Source organism: Stegostoma tigrinum, chromosome 2 (genome assembly GCF_030684315.1).
Source record: "Stegostoma tigrinum isolate sSteTig4 chromosome 2, sSteTig4.hap1, whole genome shotgun sequence".
In the NCBI taxonomy this organism is placed as follows: Eukaryota; Metazoa; Chordata; class Chondrichthyes; order Orectolobiformes; family Stegostomatidae; genus Stegostoma; species Stegostoma tigrinum.
In genome coordinates, this window is record NC_081355.1 from 10,900,803 (window position 1) to 10,919,540 (window position 18,738).

General features: G+C 44.4%; 1 protein-coding gene across 1 annotated transcript; it reads left to right on the forward strand.

The window, feature by feature from the left end:
* Positions 1-1,643: 1,643 nt before the first annotated feature.
* On the forward strand, positions 1,644-13,735 carry nrn1a (neuritin 1a). The gene is made up of 4 exons (XM_048522471.2): positions 1,644-1,882; positions 4,802-4,946; positions 7,413-8,156; positions 11,043-13,735. The coding sequence occupies exons 1-3, from the start codon at positions 1,828-1,830 to the stop codon at positions 7,630-7,632; spliced, it is 420 nt and encodes a 139-aa protein (XP_048378428.1). The 5' UTR covers positions 1,644-1,827; the 3' UTR covers positions 7,633-8,156; positions 11,043-13,735.
* The last annotated feature ends 5,003 nt before the right edge of the window (positions 13,736-18,738 follow it).

Here is an 18,738-nt window from a genome sequence, read left to right on the forward strand (position 1 = left end):
CAGGAGGCGTGTCCCGCACAAGTGGTGGCGCCGCGGGAGAAGGGCCGGGCTCTTTAACAGGGTGAAAGAGGTCGGCTTGCGGATCATTATGCTGCCCATCACTTACTGTCAGGACAGAGAGATTCCCGCTGACGTCAGCGGGAGACATCCACTTTCAGCAGCCACAGGGTGACGTCATTCATTTCCCTGGTAGTCCCTGGGGGGGTGGGGGGGGGGGGTGGGGGCATCAATTATTTAAAGGGATTTTAAAAAATATGGAGCCAGAGAGGCAGGGAATAAACAGCTCTCAATCTTCAGCTTCCCCTTGCTCCCCAAAGCAGATTCATTGACGACCTCGGAGGCAGCTGTCATCCTATCCCGCGCACGTTGCATCCCACAATTGTGATGCTACCCGGAGTCGAACAGCTGGACAGGTAGGATCGTGCCGACATGTTGGGGTTGAGCAAGGGCTTGATCTCTGTCTTCCAACAGAGCGACCCACACACGTTTCTTCCACTCCCCAACACCCCCTCCCCACCCCGCCCCCTCAAACCCCGCCCGATATTCCCCTTTAACCGGGGGATCAAACATATTTCGGAATCTCGGTGAGCGCTTCAGTGATGATCAGTTTTATTCGCTGAGTGCCGGTTAATTTTGGAGGCAACCTGATTTACGAGAGACGTGTTGGGCCCCCAGAGAGCAGAGCTTACCCGACAGTGTCATTGATGAAGAAAAAGTACAGGATAAACTTGCTGAAGTAGACCATTCTTCAATGAAATGGGCTCACTTTTCACTTGTTCACAACCGGAGATGTAAGACTGAGATAGATGGGTTCCTGGTGGTCAGGGGAATCAAGGTTTATGGGTTGGGAGCTGGAGAGCGGGATTGCAAACCTATCAGCCATGAATGAATGGCGGAGCCGACTAGATAGGCCGAATGGTCTAATTTCTGCTCTTATGGGGAGGGCAAGGGGAGAGGGGCCGAGGACCAAAAGTTGCTTCAGAGAAACGCAGTCCATTAATAAAAAAAAGCAGGAATATTGGGGTCTGTCTTTAATATTTAAAAAATAAGGTTTGGAAATGTCATCGCTGGGACAGATCAAAAGAACCCCACAGGATGTGTAAACGTTTAAAACTCGTTTACCCAAAAACTGATTTAGGAAGGGGGTCTGACAGTCGACTTCACTATTCCACACCCCTAGATTGTTAATGTTCTGTTTTGTGACAAGAAAACCGCCATTCGCAGCCCTACACATTCAAGTTTCGCTCTCTCTTGCGACCTCATTTTTCATTTCCCCAGTTGCCTCCACTCTAATCAATAGTCAAGTAGTGTGTGTGTGGGGGGGGGGGGGGGACGTCAGGGAAGGGGGGTAAAACTCACCTCTCCTTTCTTCCCCCCCACCCCCCCTCCCCCAGAAGGTGGGAGTTTAAACCAATGTCACAACATGTGGGTGCGGGATATTTTATGTCCCCTACATTAACGCAGAGATCTGAATAATCCCCAGCCCTCTGATGGCTATAAATATGGTGTGTGCCTTTTTCTCTCTCTCTCTCTCTTCCCCCAGCCCAGTCGGATTCAGTAAGTGTAACCCATACGTCAGGAGTGTACGTGGTACTGCGAAGCTCAGCCGAGACTACCCCCCCTTCCCACCCACCACCTCCAGCCACCCGCCCCCCCAACCCTACCCTTCACTCAGACGCCAGTGAACTAATCCACCTCGGCTGTACTGTGCTGTTATACTTGGAGGAACTAACTTGCTGGCAATGTCTGGAGTCCGGCCTTCCCCCACATTTTCGCAGCTAACCATCTGAAAAGCCTGCAGTCTCCAATGGTTCTACTCAGTATAGGATGGGACTTACGTTGAGTGGAGCGTACCTTGCACTTATTCTCGCTGTTCAGCTCGGTGAGTCAAACTATTAACACTCGGTTAATTCGTTTTGTGTGTGTGTGTGTGTGTGTGTGTGTGTGTGTATGTGTGTGTGTGTGTGTGTGTGAGCGTGTTCCAGTTGGTGTCTGACCCTCACTCTTGCAGAAAGTGACCACCTCCAGTCTCATCTCTCAGTATACACCAAAATCCTGGTTCAGGGAGATGTGGGGTGGGCGGGGGGGTCAACGTGAGAAATCTAGACGCATCGTCCAACTCAGTCTGAATACCATCTCCCCAGTCATTTGAACAAAAAGCTGGTTCCTGACACAGGGGAACTCAGCCCTCATCCATTGCCCGTTTATTTTGTATATTCTTTTCTGTCTGCGATAACGCCACGGTACTTACTTCCCTTCCGATAACGGAGAGGGGGAGAAAAGAGAGAAGACGTGGATTGAAATGTAATAAACCCGTCCTGCAGTTCCTCTCTCTCTCTCTCCCTTCTGGTGTTCCAGCACAGGCGGGGTTGTAGGAATGTCACTTTCTTGGAGACAATGAAAGAGTTAAAGCTGGTCTTTATTAACCCTCGGATGCATGAAGGCGAGAAACTTGTCTTCTCGGGATCCAAACCCAAATGCCCCCCATCGCCCGACCATATGACATTCAGTCGCGGTTTAACTTGCACACAAAAGCCCTCGGCTCTGCAAAATGCCAGAACCGAGCAGAGAATGCACGGCTCCCATTATTAGACTTGGAAGCGCATTTGTAGGATGTTTATTATCGGTTTATTCAGAGCTGCCTGTGCATAATGTTACGACCAAGATAAAATCCAGTCACTGTCTTAACATATCCTGCAAATTGTAGCGATTCAGAGGGAGAAAAAATATCTTTCGTCTTCATTAATATCTGACATAGTGCCACTTATATGTTCCCCAGGCTTTAAGAAAGGCAAATGAATCATTTCTTTGCTATTTTCATTAAGATTTTAAATAGCTAGAAATTATAGTCTGCGAAAGCGTCAAAAAGAAAATCATTTTTGAAGCTGAACGGAGAGAAGAAAAGGAGGCGTCGACTTTTTCGCAATGATCCAGGAACTGTTCCCTGGGCACAGTTCAGAATGAAATCCCGGGTTTAAGGAATGAATTGGACATGGAGAGGAGACTATCCCGGGAAGAGGAGCAGTGTAGGAAAGCCTCTCTCTTTTTAATCTGTTAAGACGGTGAACATGAAATGTCACATTCGTTTGCAAACGAAAAATAGAGCTAAGATTGAGTGTTTAAACTGAGAACAAGCATCATGAGTCGTTACCCCTCAGAATGTAGGCAATCTCCTCCTTTGGAAAGATTAAGTAACCCGGCAAAATTAAAATGAACATGAAGCATTGCCTCTCTGTCTGCACTGTCACTGAGATCTAACTGCACATTTTGCATTTTTTTAAAAAGGTGCATGATAATCATATCAAGTGCTTTAATCTATTTTAATAAGCATTTTATTAATAGGTTATCCATTAACATTCAATGGCAGAAAGCGCATTTTAATGCCTTGCCAAGAGATATAGTAAGCCTCGAAAATGTAACCGGAATCCGGCAGCACTGCGGTCAATTTTAATGGGGCGGTTTCTTTCCCGTTATCTCGTACATTTATACACGGACCGTCCGCTCCCAAAACAAAAAATGTTAGGGAACGCAATTTAAACCGTTGGATCAAAACATTCATCTGTAAAATCGAACTGAACAACAACAGTTAAAAAAAGCCACGTTCAACGGGCCGCTGTGCCCTTTATTAAGGCTTGTTTTCAAAAGTCATGGATGTGGGTACTTCCAGAAAAACATTGCACACCCGTATATCAAAGACACCTTTCAGTGTGAAAGCAGCGACTGTCGCGAAGGCCCTTCCCCATATTTCAGTTCTTTAAGACGGTTACAGTTAAAGTACCACCCGCTGATTCACAGTGCCATATGGTGCTGGTTTTATTCTTGTTAGCGAGACTCATTTGGTCAGAACCCATGGACGGATCAATTAGGCCAGCAATGCTAATTCTCCACCAGTTAAAGGCAGGATTGATAGCGTTAATTAACATGTACACCGTTCCGCTAGCAAGCTCCGGTCACTCACCATGCACTGGATTGAATTTTAAGATAAAATTAATTGAGTGTGAGGCGACCAACCAGGCGAAAAAGGGGGCATATGGAAAGTGGACAGCCGTGGTTGTTCAAAACCAAAATGCAGAGGATTCCAAGAAGCGACGGGACGGAATGCGAAGCTTCGGAGTTAAATACCGGCCCCTGGGACAAGTTGTGAAAATCCAGCCACCCCCACGGCCTAAGAGAAAAGAGTTACAATTGCGATCCGGTGACACCTTGTCAGCTCGTGTCTGTAGCTTTGTCTGCGTCCGCTGCCGATTACTGTCTTCCCTTCAAACTCCGCACAACCCCAACACAGCGAAACTGACACTGGCAGGTGAAGGAAAGCTGCTGGGGAGATGGTTTACACACTTTCCAACCCCAAACATAAAAGACAGGAGAAAGGATTTTCGCCTGAAAGCAACATTCAGAAAGGTCACGCAGATGGAAAGGGGACGGGGCGTTGGTGGGGGGTCTCACTCATGCCAATAGAGACCTTGGAAGAGTATCCAAGGTAGGTTAAAAATAAAGCTGAAACAGACAGACTGTTATTTTAACCTAGAACGAAAAAGGCATCTCCCGGTCAATATCTAAGGACGGAGAGAAACATATCAGGATTCTGTTAAAAGGAGCAACAGTTCTGTAAAAATAATGTATATTTAGATAATAAACTATACTATATATGTTGGTGTGTGATGTATAGCTCATCACATGAAAAATTAGCTTGAAAAGGCAACAATTTATTGACAGCAACTGTCATCGTTGTGTTTTTTTCTGATAAAGTGGTATAATGAGTAACAATATTTCATGACCACTGTTTTGATTCTCCCTACAGCTTATCTGTTCCATACTGTGCGAGCAGCCGGCAAGTGCGATGCAGTGTTTAAAGGGTTCTCGGATTGCTTGCTGAAGCTGGGAGACAACGTCGCGAACTACCAGCAAGATATGGACGACAAGCAGAATGTTGAAACCATCTGCTCGTAAGTATGACAGCAACATCCACACGTACACACCCACACTCACCAACCACCTCCACTCCCACCCACCCCCCCCACATCTTCCTCCCCAACCCCCCCCCCCCCCACTCCCCCCACGTGGAACACGCAAGGTAGGAATATCACCCTCATTCGCCACTCTCCCACATGGTCTCTTACACTCAGTGACTCAGCCTCAGCACCGCGCCCCAAACCCTCCACACACGCATCATCACGTCCGTTCCGACACCACCTCTAACATGTTGCTGTTGTGCGTTTTTCTCCATCTGTACGCACAAAGGGTACACATTCGAACAAAGGCCTCAGTACTGCATACCAACTGGTGCCTGCGATGCATCATAAGGTAGCAATGTTTTTTTTCCCAGGGAGCCCGGCTATAATCTTAGATATGCACATATTTCCCACATACAACCACGCCTGTATTCCATATCGGATAATCCGTGCCGACGAGCCATTGGTTTTTTAAAAAGAAAATAATGTGCTCTTCTCTCGATGAGAAGACGAGCATACGATATTTAACCCTGTGAATAACCCAGTGATCGCCCTTTTTTAAATAAGAGAACATTATAAATATCCCTTGTATGGTTACGCTGATGATCTGTGTTCGTGTATGCCCCCAGGAAGTGCATAGATCGGTTGCAAATACATGCAAAGGCACAGAACGATACAGTATGAGTGCCAAACAGGCAGCGGTATTTAAAAAGTGTGCCATATACCACTAAAATATATAGAGATGAATGAAGAACGAATAAAGCCTATTGGAAAATTCTAGCCCTGACTACCTGACACTTTTATAAAATGATAATATCGTTCTCATTGATATATACATAGTTTGGATAGATTGTGGCTTTGAACGCGGCTTGAATGGATAGCAAATTAATTTCTACTAAGACTTTTTTGGGTAGTAAATAATTTTGCCCCATTTTAAATGGCCTTTGGTATCATAGAATATGGTAACGTTGCCAATTGTGTTGATAGGGGGTCAACGAATAGACGCATTAAAAAGCAGTAGAAATATATAAGCTGAGATGCTAGAATATATTAGTGAGAGAAAAATGCTTCCGTCGAAAAAGGCTCATAAGAGAACTGTTAATATCTATTGTAAAGTGCAGCAGAGGAATGTTGTTGCATGTGCAGTGTGGTAACCTGTAAATAAAACAGCCCTGTATAATGTTCACCGTTTAAATTAGGATTTTTAAATCCCACTTGCTTTCTATTCTGTAAGGAAAGAGCGAGATCGGAAAGCAAAGGGAGATCAGAAATGATTTCGTTGTCCTCTGGGACATGTAATCATAGCAGAAATACTGCAGGAAAGATTGGCCTGGCATCTCAATATCCCATTATTTATTGCCTGTGTATAAGACACGGCAGATGCTGACATTTTTCAGTATTCATTGAAAAACTCTGTCACTGCAACAACCCAAATGCTGTAGTGGCGTATGCAATATCTGGTTCTAGTATTTTAAATATGTACACAGAAACAAAATCGTTATAAAATATGCAGTCGGATCGATTAATCAGCCTAGTATGCAATATTAATAGACTTGCTATGTATGTGGCTGTGTAGATATCTCTGCGTGTATGTGTGTGAATGTATGTTGTATGTGTGAGCAGATTTGTGTTTATGCATTCGTGTATGCGTGTCTACGGACATGTCTGTTTATGTTGGTGTATTTATTTGCGATGAATGCCTCATTATTTGTAGGTAGATTTGTTTGCGCGAGCGTCTTAGGTACGTGTCTGTATGCATACGTGTGTGTATTAATAGGTATATCTGTACATTGTGTGTGCATTTATATTAATGTATGTTTGTATTTGTACACATAGAGGTGCACATTCGTGTGCATACACGGACATGCATGCGTGTATATGCATTCACGAATGTGTGTATTTGGACGCATTTATGTGTATTTATGTATTCATAAGTGCACTTATATCCTTAAACGTGTATATATGTGTTTATATATATATGTATGTATGAATGTGTCTGTGTATATGTATGCATGTGTTTGTTGTGTTTGCATGCAAGTATGCGTGTGTGCGACAATTTTCTACAATTTTACGAGAAAACACGTAGGCACTCTCAGTCCGTTAGAGATAGGGGCCACCTCCGGGCACAGCGCAGTGCTCTCACGGTGCCTGGATCTGTTCAGAGGGGAGAAAAAAGGATGAGGAAATGTGTCGATTGTAATAGCCCTGCCCAACGTGAATGACAAATGGAATCCGTGCCACTTTAATGACGATTAAAATGCGCCTTGATCATCAAGCGAGTTGCAGAAGGGTGGGTGGGGGTAGTGTGAGGCGAAAGAGAAATGTAAGAGCAAATGATTGGAGTAGAGGGAGACATTGCACAGGGAGACGGACAGCGGTGCGGGAGATTGATTTATCGGAATATTCGCTGTATTATTTTGATGTTTGGATTCACTCTTCCCCCCCCCCCACAAACTCTAGATACTGGAACGACTTCCACGCATGCGCCACGACTGCCATCGCGGATTGTCAAGATGGAGCAACTGATGTTTGGGAAAAACTCAAAAAAGATTCCAAAAACCTGGATTTCGAAGGCAGTTTGTTTGACCTGTGCGAAAGGAATAACTCTGCAATAAGCCCCCAGTGTTTCACCTTCGCCGTTTTAACATTGTCCGTCTTACTGACCTGGATCCTACTCTAGAGACATCACACACAACAAAAAACAAACAGCATTTTTGCAAACACACGCCGCCCACCCGCCCATGTAGCGTGTGTGGAAATGTTGCAAAAAAAATCATTTCAGAATGACAGGACCTTGTGATTCATCAGTGACCCAGAAGGTATTTGCCAGGAGTGGAAACTGTCTCATGTCTCTTTTCTTTTAGATTGTTCTTATTTCGTTTCTTTTCCATTTAAACACACAAGCGGTTTTGTTTTTGTGTCATTTGCCAAAATGTTACCGAGGAGCGTCAACCTTCTTTGAAAACAGCAAAACAAAAACTGCACCGAGAACCTAACTCAACAAGAGGATATCTCCAACCAGATGCAGACCAGAACCCCAGAGTTCGGTTCAAAACTCAGGAACGGCCTTTGGGCCAAAGGTTAAAGTTGTTGTCGGCCCTTCTGAGGATCAGAGAGAGAGAGAGAGAGCAAAAGGCTGGCCACTCTATTGTGTGAATCTTGGTGAATGAACACCTTCGCTGTATTTCTTACTGCCACCATCTCGTGCGTATTGAAGTCTTGTGCTTTTTATCATTTTAGAACTGTCAGGGGGAGTGACAAAAAATACTACAGTGACCGCCCCTTTCCAAAATTAATATAAACCGCGAAAAATTTAGATCGCCGTGTCCTCCCCTCCCCAACCACTCTCTCTCCGGAGAATCGCAAAAATTGTTTCCTAATCGTAAAAGAAATCCTCATTCTCACAAGCTTCTTTTCCTTATTTTTAGAATTTTAAATATATATATATCTACAAAATATATATGCTCACTTATTTTTGGATGTCGCGTAGCAGAGTAGATTACTAAGGGTCTTAAATGTATCTCAAAGGAAACAGTATGAGAACCAATCGTTATTTTAGAAATAATAAAAAATTACTTTCAAAAGCAAACCGGCAAAAAACTATAGCTTCAAATCCAGAAATAAATATATATATGTATGAGTTTTTTGTGGTTGATATGACAGTGTCGCTTGATGTTTTGAGCGAAAATCAGAAACATAAAAGGATATAAGATGTTAAAACTTGGTAGGATATGGTTATAAAGCTCCTGTTGTACGATTTGTATTAAAATAATGAATTTTTAAAAATATCTAAGGCCCAGATTGTGGTTGTCATGCTTGTAGCATTAGGGCAGATCATTCCCTAATTAATAATGTAAGATTCTCTAACAGTAACCTGGCTACAATCGATTGGAATCGCTCTCAGGTCTCTCATTTGTAGTCTCCCGGTGCTCTCGGTTTAAAGAAAATATAACGGAGAGTGGGGCGGGGGGTGGGGGCGCGGGAGTGCGGAATGAGTGGGGAGAGGAAAACGCCAGAGCATCGGATAGAGGAGCCAGTTTTGGGTCTGATACACAGCAAGAAAGGTCAATAGATGATTCATTAGACACATGCTCCCCACAAATGGAGCCAATGGTTCGAGCACTTTCTGATGAATTTACTCAGCGCTCTCGTAGGCGTTTTTGAACGGCTCCCAAATTGGATGCTGGCGCTGCCCTGTAATGGGATATTTCTCCCGAGCAAAGACGTCGAAAATTTAATGTGCCGGCCAGGACAAATTTCCACCATAAATCGCCAACAGTCGGGTGGTGGGGAGGTTGGTGATGGGGAAGGAACCAGATATTTTGTCTACATGGAGCGAATTAACCTCGGCAACAGCTCCCCTGCTCGTCGAGCTGAGTTCAGGGAGAGCTGTCCAGTGTTGGTGTAAACTTAATTGGCAAATGCATGTGATTTAGTGATTTAGTGTTGGCTGTGGCCAGGGTCGGGGGGGCGGGGTGTACTGGGGGTTAAGCTTTCTGATTTCCTCACTCTGGGGCGGGTGTGGTGGCCTCAATTAATTCCCACAGCCGCCCCCGATGGATTTGGGGGGCGGGTGGGGGGTAAAATTATCTTGCTCCAAATCAAAGAAGTGGAACAGTACCATTTCCGCCCCCACCCCTCCTTTTTAACATGGACCGCATCCTATCACAGCCACTCGGTTTAGTTTAAACGAATGCTTCAGTCAACATGTTTTATTTATGTCGAACTGGGGTTAACATTCGGCTTTTTAAAAATAAAAAGTCAAAACACAGGCGATGGTGAATGAAAACAGTGCTAAAAAGGAAAAATAAAACAAAGGTCCAGGTTTCCAGTTTTGTTTTTAGTTTGGAGATAGTATATTTTAGAAATGCAGCAAAAACATCGAGATGTTTAATTTGACCGGGCCCAGAAGGCGGAAGTATTAGGAATTGGATGCATGTTAAAAAAAGGTTGAAATGAGGTGATCTGTAAGGGCGTGAGTTTGTTTTTGTACGTTATGATGGTTGTCTCTAGGAGTAAGGATGAGGGCAGGGAAGCGAGCGGCTGGTCGAGGTGTGTTATCTTTATGCAGACCCGTTTGGAATAATCCAGCTACGTTTAACATGAGGTACACACAAGAATTTAAATGCTGGCACAGATGCCAACTCGCTTTTAGACCGTGGTCCACTTTAACTCGAGTGGAACCAATCTTGTATTTTAGCTTTAACCACGACAGTAAACGAATGTAATGGAGCTCAGCTGATTTTTAAAACATAACTTTGAACGTAGAGTTCTCATTCTGTTGAATAGCGCTGTTAGAAGTTCTAATCTGAAGTGACTAAAACATATGGTAAATATTGGATAAAACTCGTTAAAAAGGTAGTAAAACCCCCGAAATTATTTTAAAAAGGTGCGCAAAGGCGTGTTGCTGCCTGAAATAAATGACAGGCTAGGGTCAAGGTTTTAGCGCGGATTTCTGAGCTGGAACTCCTCAGGTTGGAGTTTGTCTTCTTGGCTTTGCGTCCTCCGGCGCCTTAGTTCTCGTACCGAGTTTCGTTTTTCTGTCTCCTTCAACGACTCCCCACAACCGATGCCGCAGGAAGAGTTACCCGAGAGGGAAGAAGCGGGAGATTGCGGTGGGCGTTTTGAGGCTTCTTCAGTCATCCAGTCAGTTGGTGACTGTGTGAGACGGGTCGCTCCCCATGCAAGCAGCTCATTCCCAGAGCGCTGGCTACTCTCCCAGACAGGGGCACCACTCCCAGAGAGAAAGCAGAGGTAGAAAAATAAACCACCGTTTATAATCACCGCGGAGGGCAGCGTCCACACCTCTGGGCCAGGATAAATCCAGTTCATGTCCCATAACATTGTCCCAGCAGTTATTGTTTTTTGTTAAATTAAAAGTTACAACCCCACGAGAGAGGGGTCTTGTGCTAGTGTCCCGACTTCTCAGCGACAGGATCTGGGTTCAAATCCCACTTACCCCAGATATGTGTTAATTCATTCCCGCCCCCTCACGCCGTAAATCCCCACAATGTTGAGCTATCCGATTGCTTCCAAAGTTCATTTTATTACAGACGGAAGAATGATTATTGTGTTGTCTTAATATTTAAGTGTCACTTTGGACACGTCGAACGATGAATGGGAAAGGAAAATCAGCCGCTGCAAATTTTACATCCTGGAAAAAGGCTGGAGATTTCGGGGTAGTCTGACTTTCAGTTTGAGCATGTTTTAAAAAGGTGATTGTTGAAGGAGTTTTTTTTATTTTTGCTTACTGCGCGGAATGAGGAAGGTTTATCTGTGGAGGAGAGTGGTATAATAATCAATGTTTCATGGTTAGTTCTGCAGGCAGTAAAACAGCGTTACCAAGGCGACAGCCAAAGCATGGAGTTTAAAGACCAGCTTCAGGTGGGAGAGTTAAGCGATGGGCCAGAGAGACATAAAGCAATACATTGATAGGGACGGTGGCAGAGATAAAACGTCGCCGCTAAAGAGATTTTCCCTTAACGCTTAAACACAACAGAGAGAAAAGTAAATTGCGGTTTTTCGTTTTGCACGCCTGAAGAATAGCAGACATTTTTTCCAAGTGCCTTTTTTTTGTTTAAAACCGCGGCCAAAACTCCCGGGAGCTGCTGTTTGTAGAGCGAGTGGCCGCTGTAGGATTAGTCGTGTATCTGTTGCCGCCTCAGGGTCACTGAGCCTGGGGCCGCTGCCTGAGATCACAGCGAGCCGCGTATGCAAACAACGTTCTGTCAGCTCCTGGCTCGATTTTTTTTCTCTCTCCCTTAACCCAGAGTCAGCTGGTATTCAATTAACTTCTCCTCCAGTCCCGTGGCAGCAGGGCCAGGATCTCTGAATGAGCTGAAAGGTATATCAGAGTCGGCGCATTGACGACTCCGAAGAAAGTTAGGTCTGCATCAGAGTTACATTTCACTGTTGGTCACTAGACACAGCACTTAGATGTAGCTGTATCCCTGAACTTACACATTCCACACATTACAATTGACGTATTAATATTGGACGAAATTTAACAAAATGTTGATCATGAAATTTAATTTACAGTATTACAAGCACTTTTTATATTAAAACGTCCCTTTTGCGTTTTTGCCTTTCAGAAATAAGCCAAGAAAAACAACACTATCTTAGTAAAGTCTGTAAATTACCTAATAATAATTTTATTCAAGCTGTCTCTAAGCGTCACGAGAGAGTACCACCACATTCCCTCACATGCTGGCACTTCTAGTGATTTTAACCAAACGCCTTACATGTCGTTAAAAAACTGTTTTGTTTTTGTTATAACGTGGCTAGTATCTGGACTCCCGTTCTGAGGAAGGGTCACTGGACCCTGATTTCCGCTGCCAGGCCTGCTGAACTTTTCCAGCAATTTCTGTTTTTGTATCTGGACTCCCCAGTTTAGCGCATGAATGGATGAATGCACTCAAACACCTTCGGGCGCCTGTGAAATCTCCTCAGTCTTTAACCCCCCTGGAGTAGCTTTCAGAGTTCGGCCAAAACGCTAGCCCAGCGAAAGCAGTATGTTCACTGGAATACACTCACAGTTCAGGCCAATCGATGGTTTGTAACGGCGGATGTAGCTACTGGCGAGGGTTAAATTCTAAAGAGGAAAAATAAACTATATAATAGCAGCACATCACAATGCATCCGATCAGCCGTCTTAGCCCCGATTCCAGGAGATTTTTGCTTGTGGAAATAGGTATTTGCGAATTCCATTGACGGGTCCAACAAAACTGCATTCGAAAAAATAGTTACCTCAATTTAAAAAAAGGCCATTCGCAAAATTTGTCGTTTTGCCGCAGTCATTAACATATAGGGTGACTTTTTCTCACTAGCCACTTTGGCTCTCCCTCTGTTTTGGGATATTACACAGCATCGCTGTCGTTATTTTTTCATTTAAGCTCTTGTACTCACAACGCGAAGTGAATTAAATGTGTTAAAATGATTCCGGTTAATGCTTACACCCCATCGAAGTGGGGCGGATGCCTTTATGCTTGTTTTTCTGTAAAACCCCTGTCTCCCTGAATCAGTCCCGAACGAACCTGTGCAAACGTGTTGTGATTGTAACTGCCTGATGTGTTGTGAAGAGCCGCGATTTTGTTTATTTATTTTAAGATGTTTTTTTTGTCTTTACTTTTGTTCGACGTTGTAATAAAAATGTTGCAGCGTTGCCTCGGCCTCTCTTAAGGAAATGAATGTGAGATGAGCAGAAGAAAGGGGAAGGTCAGAGGGCGACGGCAGATGTGTGTTTCAGCATTTGGAAAACTTGTGTGCTCATCGATGCTGACCTGGTCTGCCGAGAGTGTCCCACAGAAGGAGGATTGTGAGGAACTGGCATGCCAGCGGGTTTCCCTCCGCTTGTCCTATTGCAATAACATAAATAAAGAGGCAACTGGAGTGACACTGTTTTCTTCCACGTTCTTGCAAATCGCCCAGCTCCACTCTTCTGCTCACCGTGAAGCTAATTTCTACATGCATGGAATTTCTGTTTCGTTCGAAGATTCCAGCCAGTGCTGTACCGGCGGGCTTGTCTTATACATCCAGACCTGGGCGGTACGTTACCGACTGTTAAACTGGACAATTACGTTTCTGTACCCCTTTGTTCTGTGGGAATAATGTGGAAAGGCGATGGGGGAAAATCGAATCTCTTAGGATTTAACATTTCTGTTGTAAAGCCGGTTTATTTTTGGATTTGACTACATCATTGACTTTCGTCCACTTATTACAAACGATGCTTTTTATTTTCTTTTAATTTTTAAAATATATATTCGTTGTGTCATTTTGTTTGTAATTTGAGAAATTCATATATAGTATTTTCGAAAAGCAAAGATCTGTCTCTTCTTTTTGTCGAGTTTCTATTTCGTATGTCCTGCAGGGATAAAGTAGTCCTGTGCACAAAAATAAACTTCCTTTCCTCACGTATAGCCATTTCGACCGAAGGCTGGAATGAATCAGCGAATGTCTCTGCAACAGAGGATAACATGACCATTCCACAACTCTCAAACATCAGTGAGTGCCAATTAGAGGGGCACATTCTGCTTCCACGAAATTCACACTTATGTTTGATTTAATTCCAGGAGCTCTTTTTTGTTACTTTTCTTCCTCCCTGCTGTCCTCGCCCCCCCCCCCCCCCCCCCACAAACCTGTGTGGTTTTGATTCATGTGCAGTAAATGTTGCCATGGACCAGGTCAAATTACAATTACAACATTTAAAAGGGCACCTGGACAGGCACATGATTAGGAAGGGTTTAGAGGGACAGGGGCCAAATGGGACTAAATTAACTTAGGACATCTGGCCGGCAACGGACATCTGGGACCTCGGGGTCTGCTTCCGTGCTGTACATCTCTAAATGTCACGGAGCAGCGTCAGTGTTTGTGTTTGAGCAGACGCAGAGCATTTTATAAACAAATTAATAAAAAAAAACAAAAGAAACATAAATATTTATGCTGACCAATTTTCATCCCACACCTCCATTTCTTTCTATGTTCCAATTTCTAGGTGAGGGGGCGCGGTTCTGATCTGACACTGAGAGGTGGGAAGTTAACACTGATGGTGCGATGGCTTTCCTTGTGCGATAATGTAGAGGTGCTGGTCTTGGACGGGGGTGGAGAAGGTCAGAAGTCGCACGACTCCAGGCTATAGTCCAACAATCTGATGAAGGGTCTAGGCCCGAAACGTCAGCTTTTGTGCTCCTGAGATGCTGCTTGGCCTGCTGTGTTCATCCAGCCCCACACTTCATTATCTATAGTCCAACAAGTTTATTTGAAAAAAACAAGCATTTGGGGTATCATCCATTCTTCAGGTGTTGGTGAGAGAGGCAGTACTAGACACAACATTTATAAGTAAAAGATGAAATGTTCACACCGTTGATGAGGATGTACTAAACAAGCCTAAGATGCTGTTAAATCTTCAATCAGTTAGAAAGTTTTAATTAATTAATATGTATGCGTAAATCCCCGAATTCCTTTCTCGTGGGAAACGGGGCTCTCTCCTCAGACACTTCGTAACCTACAATTCACTGGAATTTTCTTCGGAACTGCAATTTTGGACGCCCCCCGCCACCCCACCATCTCACACACACACACACACACACACAGAGTCATACGCACCCCACACCCCGCACCACCGAAATAGGGCAACTACAGGAAATTGTCTTTTGCCAAAGTGAGCTTCGGTTCAGACGCCTTTCAACTGAAATGTCACAGAGACCTGCTCTCAGATCGAAATTAACAGAAATACTGTTAGATGAACACATTAACTTCTCTCCAGCTTTAAGTTTCCCAAATCGCGAGTTGGAGGCAAAGCTCTCGTACGAATCTTTGAAGATTAAGGGGTTATTACAGTTTGGAAAAGCTGATAATTATTATAAATTGTGTTGTCGAAAGGCGCAACATTGTGGATCCGGACAAAAATAATTCTCCATCATGTTTATCCAAACACACAGGCAGCAATTTGAGGAGGTAATAGCAGGATGGGCCTAGACACCCCAAGGAAAACTAGACAAGAATTATTGACTCGAATAAATAAAACCACTACTCTCACAAACGCGTGAATTTGTTCAGAAATAATGGCCGGTAACGCAAGGGGAGAACAGTATTGAGCAGCTGCCGATGAGAATGGATGTTATAATTTTAATTAAAATCTCTCCCAAACCAATGCACCTAAAACGCAGTGTAATTATAAACATTCAGTTGAGAACGTTCGAAAAACTGTGTGCAAAAGGAGCACCACTCCTGAGAGATTTTATTCCACTTTTATACGTGGTCCCATTCTCCCGGCGCTGTGAATGCTAAAAACTTACAGGCCTCACGGGTCCGTCCTGGGATTCAAGCAGGAAATGTCGTGAGCTGAATTAGGTTTTATTCTGGAATTTCAGTTCTAACTCGCTACACTTAACGAGGACAAATGCTTTTTTCTTGCTTTCCGTGCCGTTTATCCGATACAACTTGGTATGTTTTTCCATCAGAAGTATAATTCTGAAAGCCCAGCTCATTCACTTGGCATTTGAACATTACCACAAACAAAAGCTACTCATGTGGCAGCATTATATTGGCACATTGTACAGCATTAATGATGAATGTTCTTGCACTATATATCTGTTGTACCACACGCTATAGCCTGCCATTTTCACATGGTATAAAATATTCCAGTCATCATTAAATACCCGTTTGGATTATCTTTTGTTTTGCTCCACTTGTCACAACAGCATTTTTTTTACCGGCTAGATCAGGCAGATGTTCCTACTGGAATTTTCCGATCAGGACACCAATTCTTTATACTCCCAGGTTAAATATAACGCGGGACATTTATGTGTAAAGCTCCCTCTCTCCTGTCTAACAATCCCCAACTCACACTCACCTTTCCTACACTGCTGTACAGCTCCTGAATGAGACTGGTTCATAAGCCTGTCGGAAACGAGGTGACATTCCTTACGGGTCAGCAGATCAAAAGAAAACTTTATTCCATCTAACCAGTCTGGATTATAACCGGAATTCAAAAACAGAAGTGACAATGATCTAATTAGCTGCACACCTAAATCCCAATCGATGTCCTTCAAAATTATTTTCAGCGCAAATGAAAGTGGCACAGTGGTGCGAGTGAATGCATGTTCCGAATTTCTCATGTGGTTTGTTTCATTTCAATGGTCAATCACTTCCGCTCTCATGAAGACAAGACACTTCACTGGGCCTGTCATGTTAGTTGCTCTTCTAGCGACCAATGGCAGTGTTCACTAGAGGGAAGTGTGAAGGCGGAAGATTACATAAAACAGGAAGACTGTCCAGAAGTAAAACGAAATTTTTCCTACGCCCCATGTCCACCGCAACCTCCGCCCCTTGGAAATTTCCCTTCCTCTCGTCTATTCTGGATACCGTTTGCCAGATTATTCACTCTCTCCCTCCTTTAACACGGAATTTCTACCAACCCGGAAATTCTGCAGAAAAAAAACAAATGGCCAGCTATTCCTCAGAGGAAAAGTTTCTCATCTTTTCACTTCCCCTTGATGACTTGCTTCAAGATGGTGAATATCCTGCAGCAGATCATTGGCTCCATTTTAATTGGCAGCCGGGCTGGAATTCTGAGACTCTCCTTAGGTTTGATCAGTGGGAAACCAAATGTGCCAGCCTGCTAGTCATGGGAGTGCAGAAAAGCTGCCACACCCACTCTGAGCTGGCAAACAGTGGGCATCTGTCGGTGTCAATGCCTGTGGAGCAGGGCGCTGGCAGGTTGGTAGCAATTCAGTCTCTGTAAACCACTGGGGTTAGATTGCACATTAACTGGTGTAACAATGTAAACATTCAAAGTAACAAAATGTGGAGCTGGATGAACACAGCAGGCCAAGCAGCATCTCAGATGATGAAGGGTCTAGGCCCGAAACGTCAGCTTTTGTGCTCCTGAGATGCTGCTTGGCCTGCTGTGTTCATCCAGCTCCACACTTTGTTGTCTTGGATTCTACAGCATCTGCAGTTCCCATTATCACTAAACATTCAAAGTCATATGTACACAACAAGGCCCTAATTAATATATTACTAACAGCCCCCTTCAGTTAGATGCTGTAGCCACCTGTCTCAGGATGGTGCCCACATTGATAATGGTGGGCTGGCTGGTGTATTAAGTGGTACAAAGTCATTTTCAGATGTCCAATGCTACACTTAGACCACGTCGGGAGAATACTGATCAGACTTATATCTCTAAATTCACATGCTATCACTCTGTACGCCTCCTCCACACTCACAAGCTATTCTGCACATGCACACATGCCCAGTTTCAAAATTGCAACTCCTCTGAGCTCATCCAGTATTTTTTGAGGTGATTAATAGTTCTTTTTTTTGCTCCTACTCTCAAAAAAGCACATTTAAAGTTGAAAAAGTTTGTGAAGTTTCTTGAGATTGTAAAACTATATAGAGAAGAATCAGAGACAATGGGAACTGCAGATGCTGGAGAATTCCAAGATAATAAAATGTGAGGCTGGATGAACACAGCAGGCCAAGCAGCATCTCAGGAGCACAAAAGCTGATGTTTCGGGCCTAGACCCTTCATCAGAGAGGGGGATGGGGTGAAGGTTCTGGAATAAATAGGGAGAGAGGGGGAGGCGGACCGAAGATGGAGAGAAAAGAAAATAGGTGGAGAGAGTATAGGTGGGGATGTAGGGAGGGGTTAGGTCAGTCCAGGGAAGACGGACAGGTCAAGGAGGTGGGATGAGGTTAGTAGGTGGATGGGGGTGCGGCTTGGGGTGGGACGAAGGGATGGGTGAGAGGAAGAACAGGTTAGGGAGGCAGAGACAGGTTGGGCTGGTTTTGGGATGCAGTGGGTAGAGGGGAAGAGCTGGGCTGGTTGTGTGGTGCAGTGGGGGGAGGGGACGAACTGGGCTGGTTTAGGGATGCGGTGGGGGAAGGGGAGATTTTGAAACTGGTGAAGTCCACATTGATACCATTAGGCTGCAGGGTTCCCAGGCGGAATATGAGTTGCTGCTCCTGCAACCTTTGGGTGGCATCATTGTGGCACTGCAGGAGGCCCATGATGGACATGTCATCTAAAGAATGGGAGGGGGAGTGGAAATGGTTTGCGACTGGGAGGTGCAGTTGTTTGTTGCGAACTGAGCGGAGGTGTTCTGCAAAGCGGTCCCCAAGCCTCCGCTTGGTTTCCCCAATGTAGAGGAAGCCACACCGGGTACAGTGGATGCAGTATACCACATTGGCAGATGTGCAGGTGAACCTCTGCTTAATGTGGAATGTCATCTTGGGGCCTGGGATAGGGGTGAGGGAGGAGGTGTGGGGGCAAGTGTAGCATTTCCTG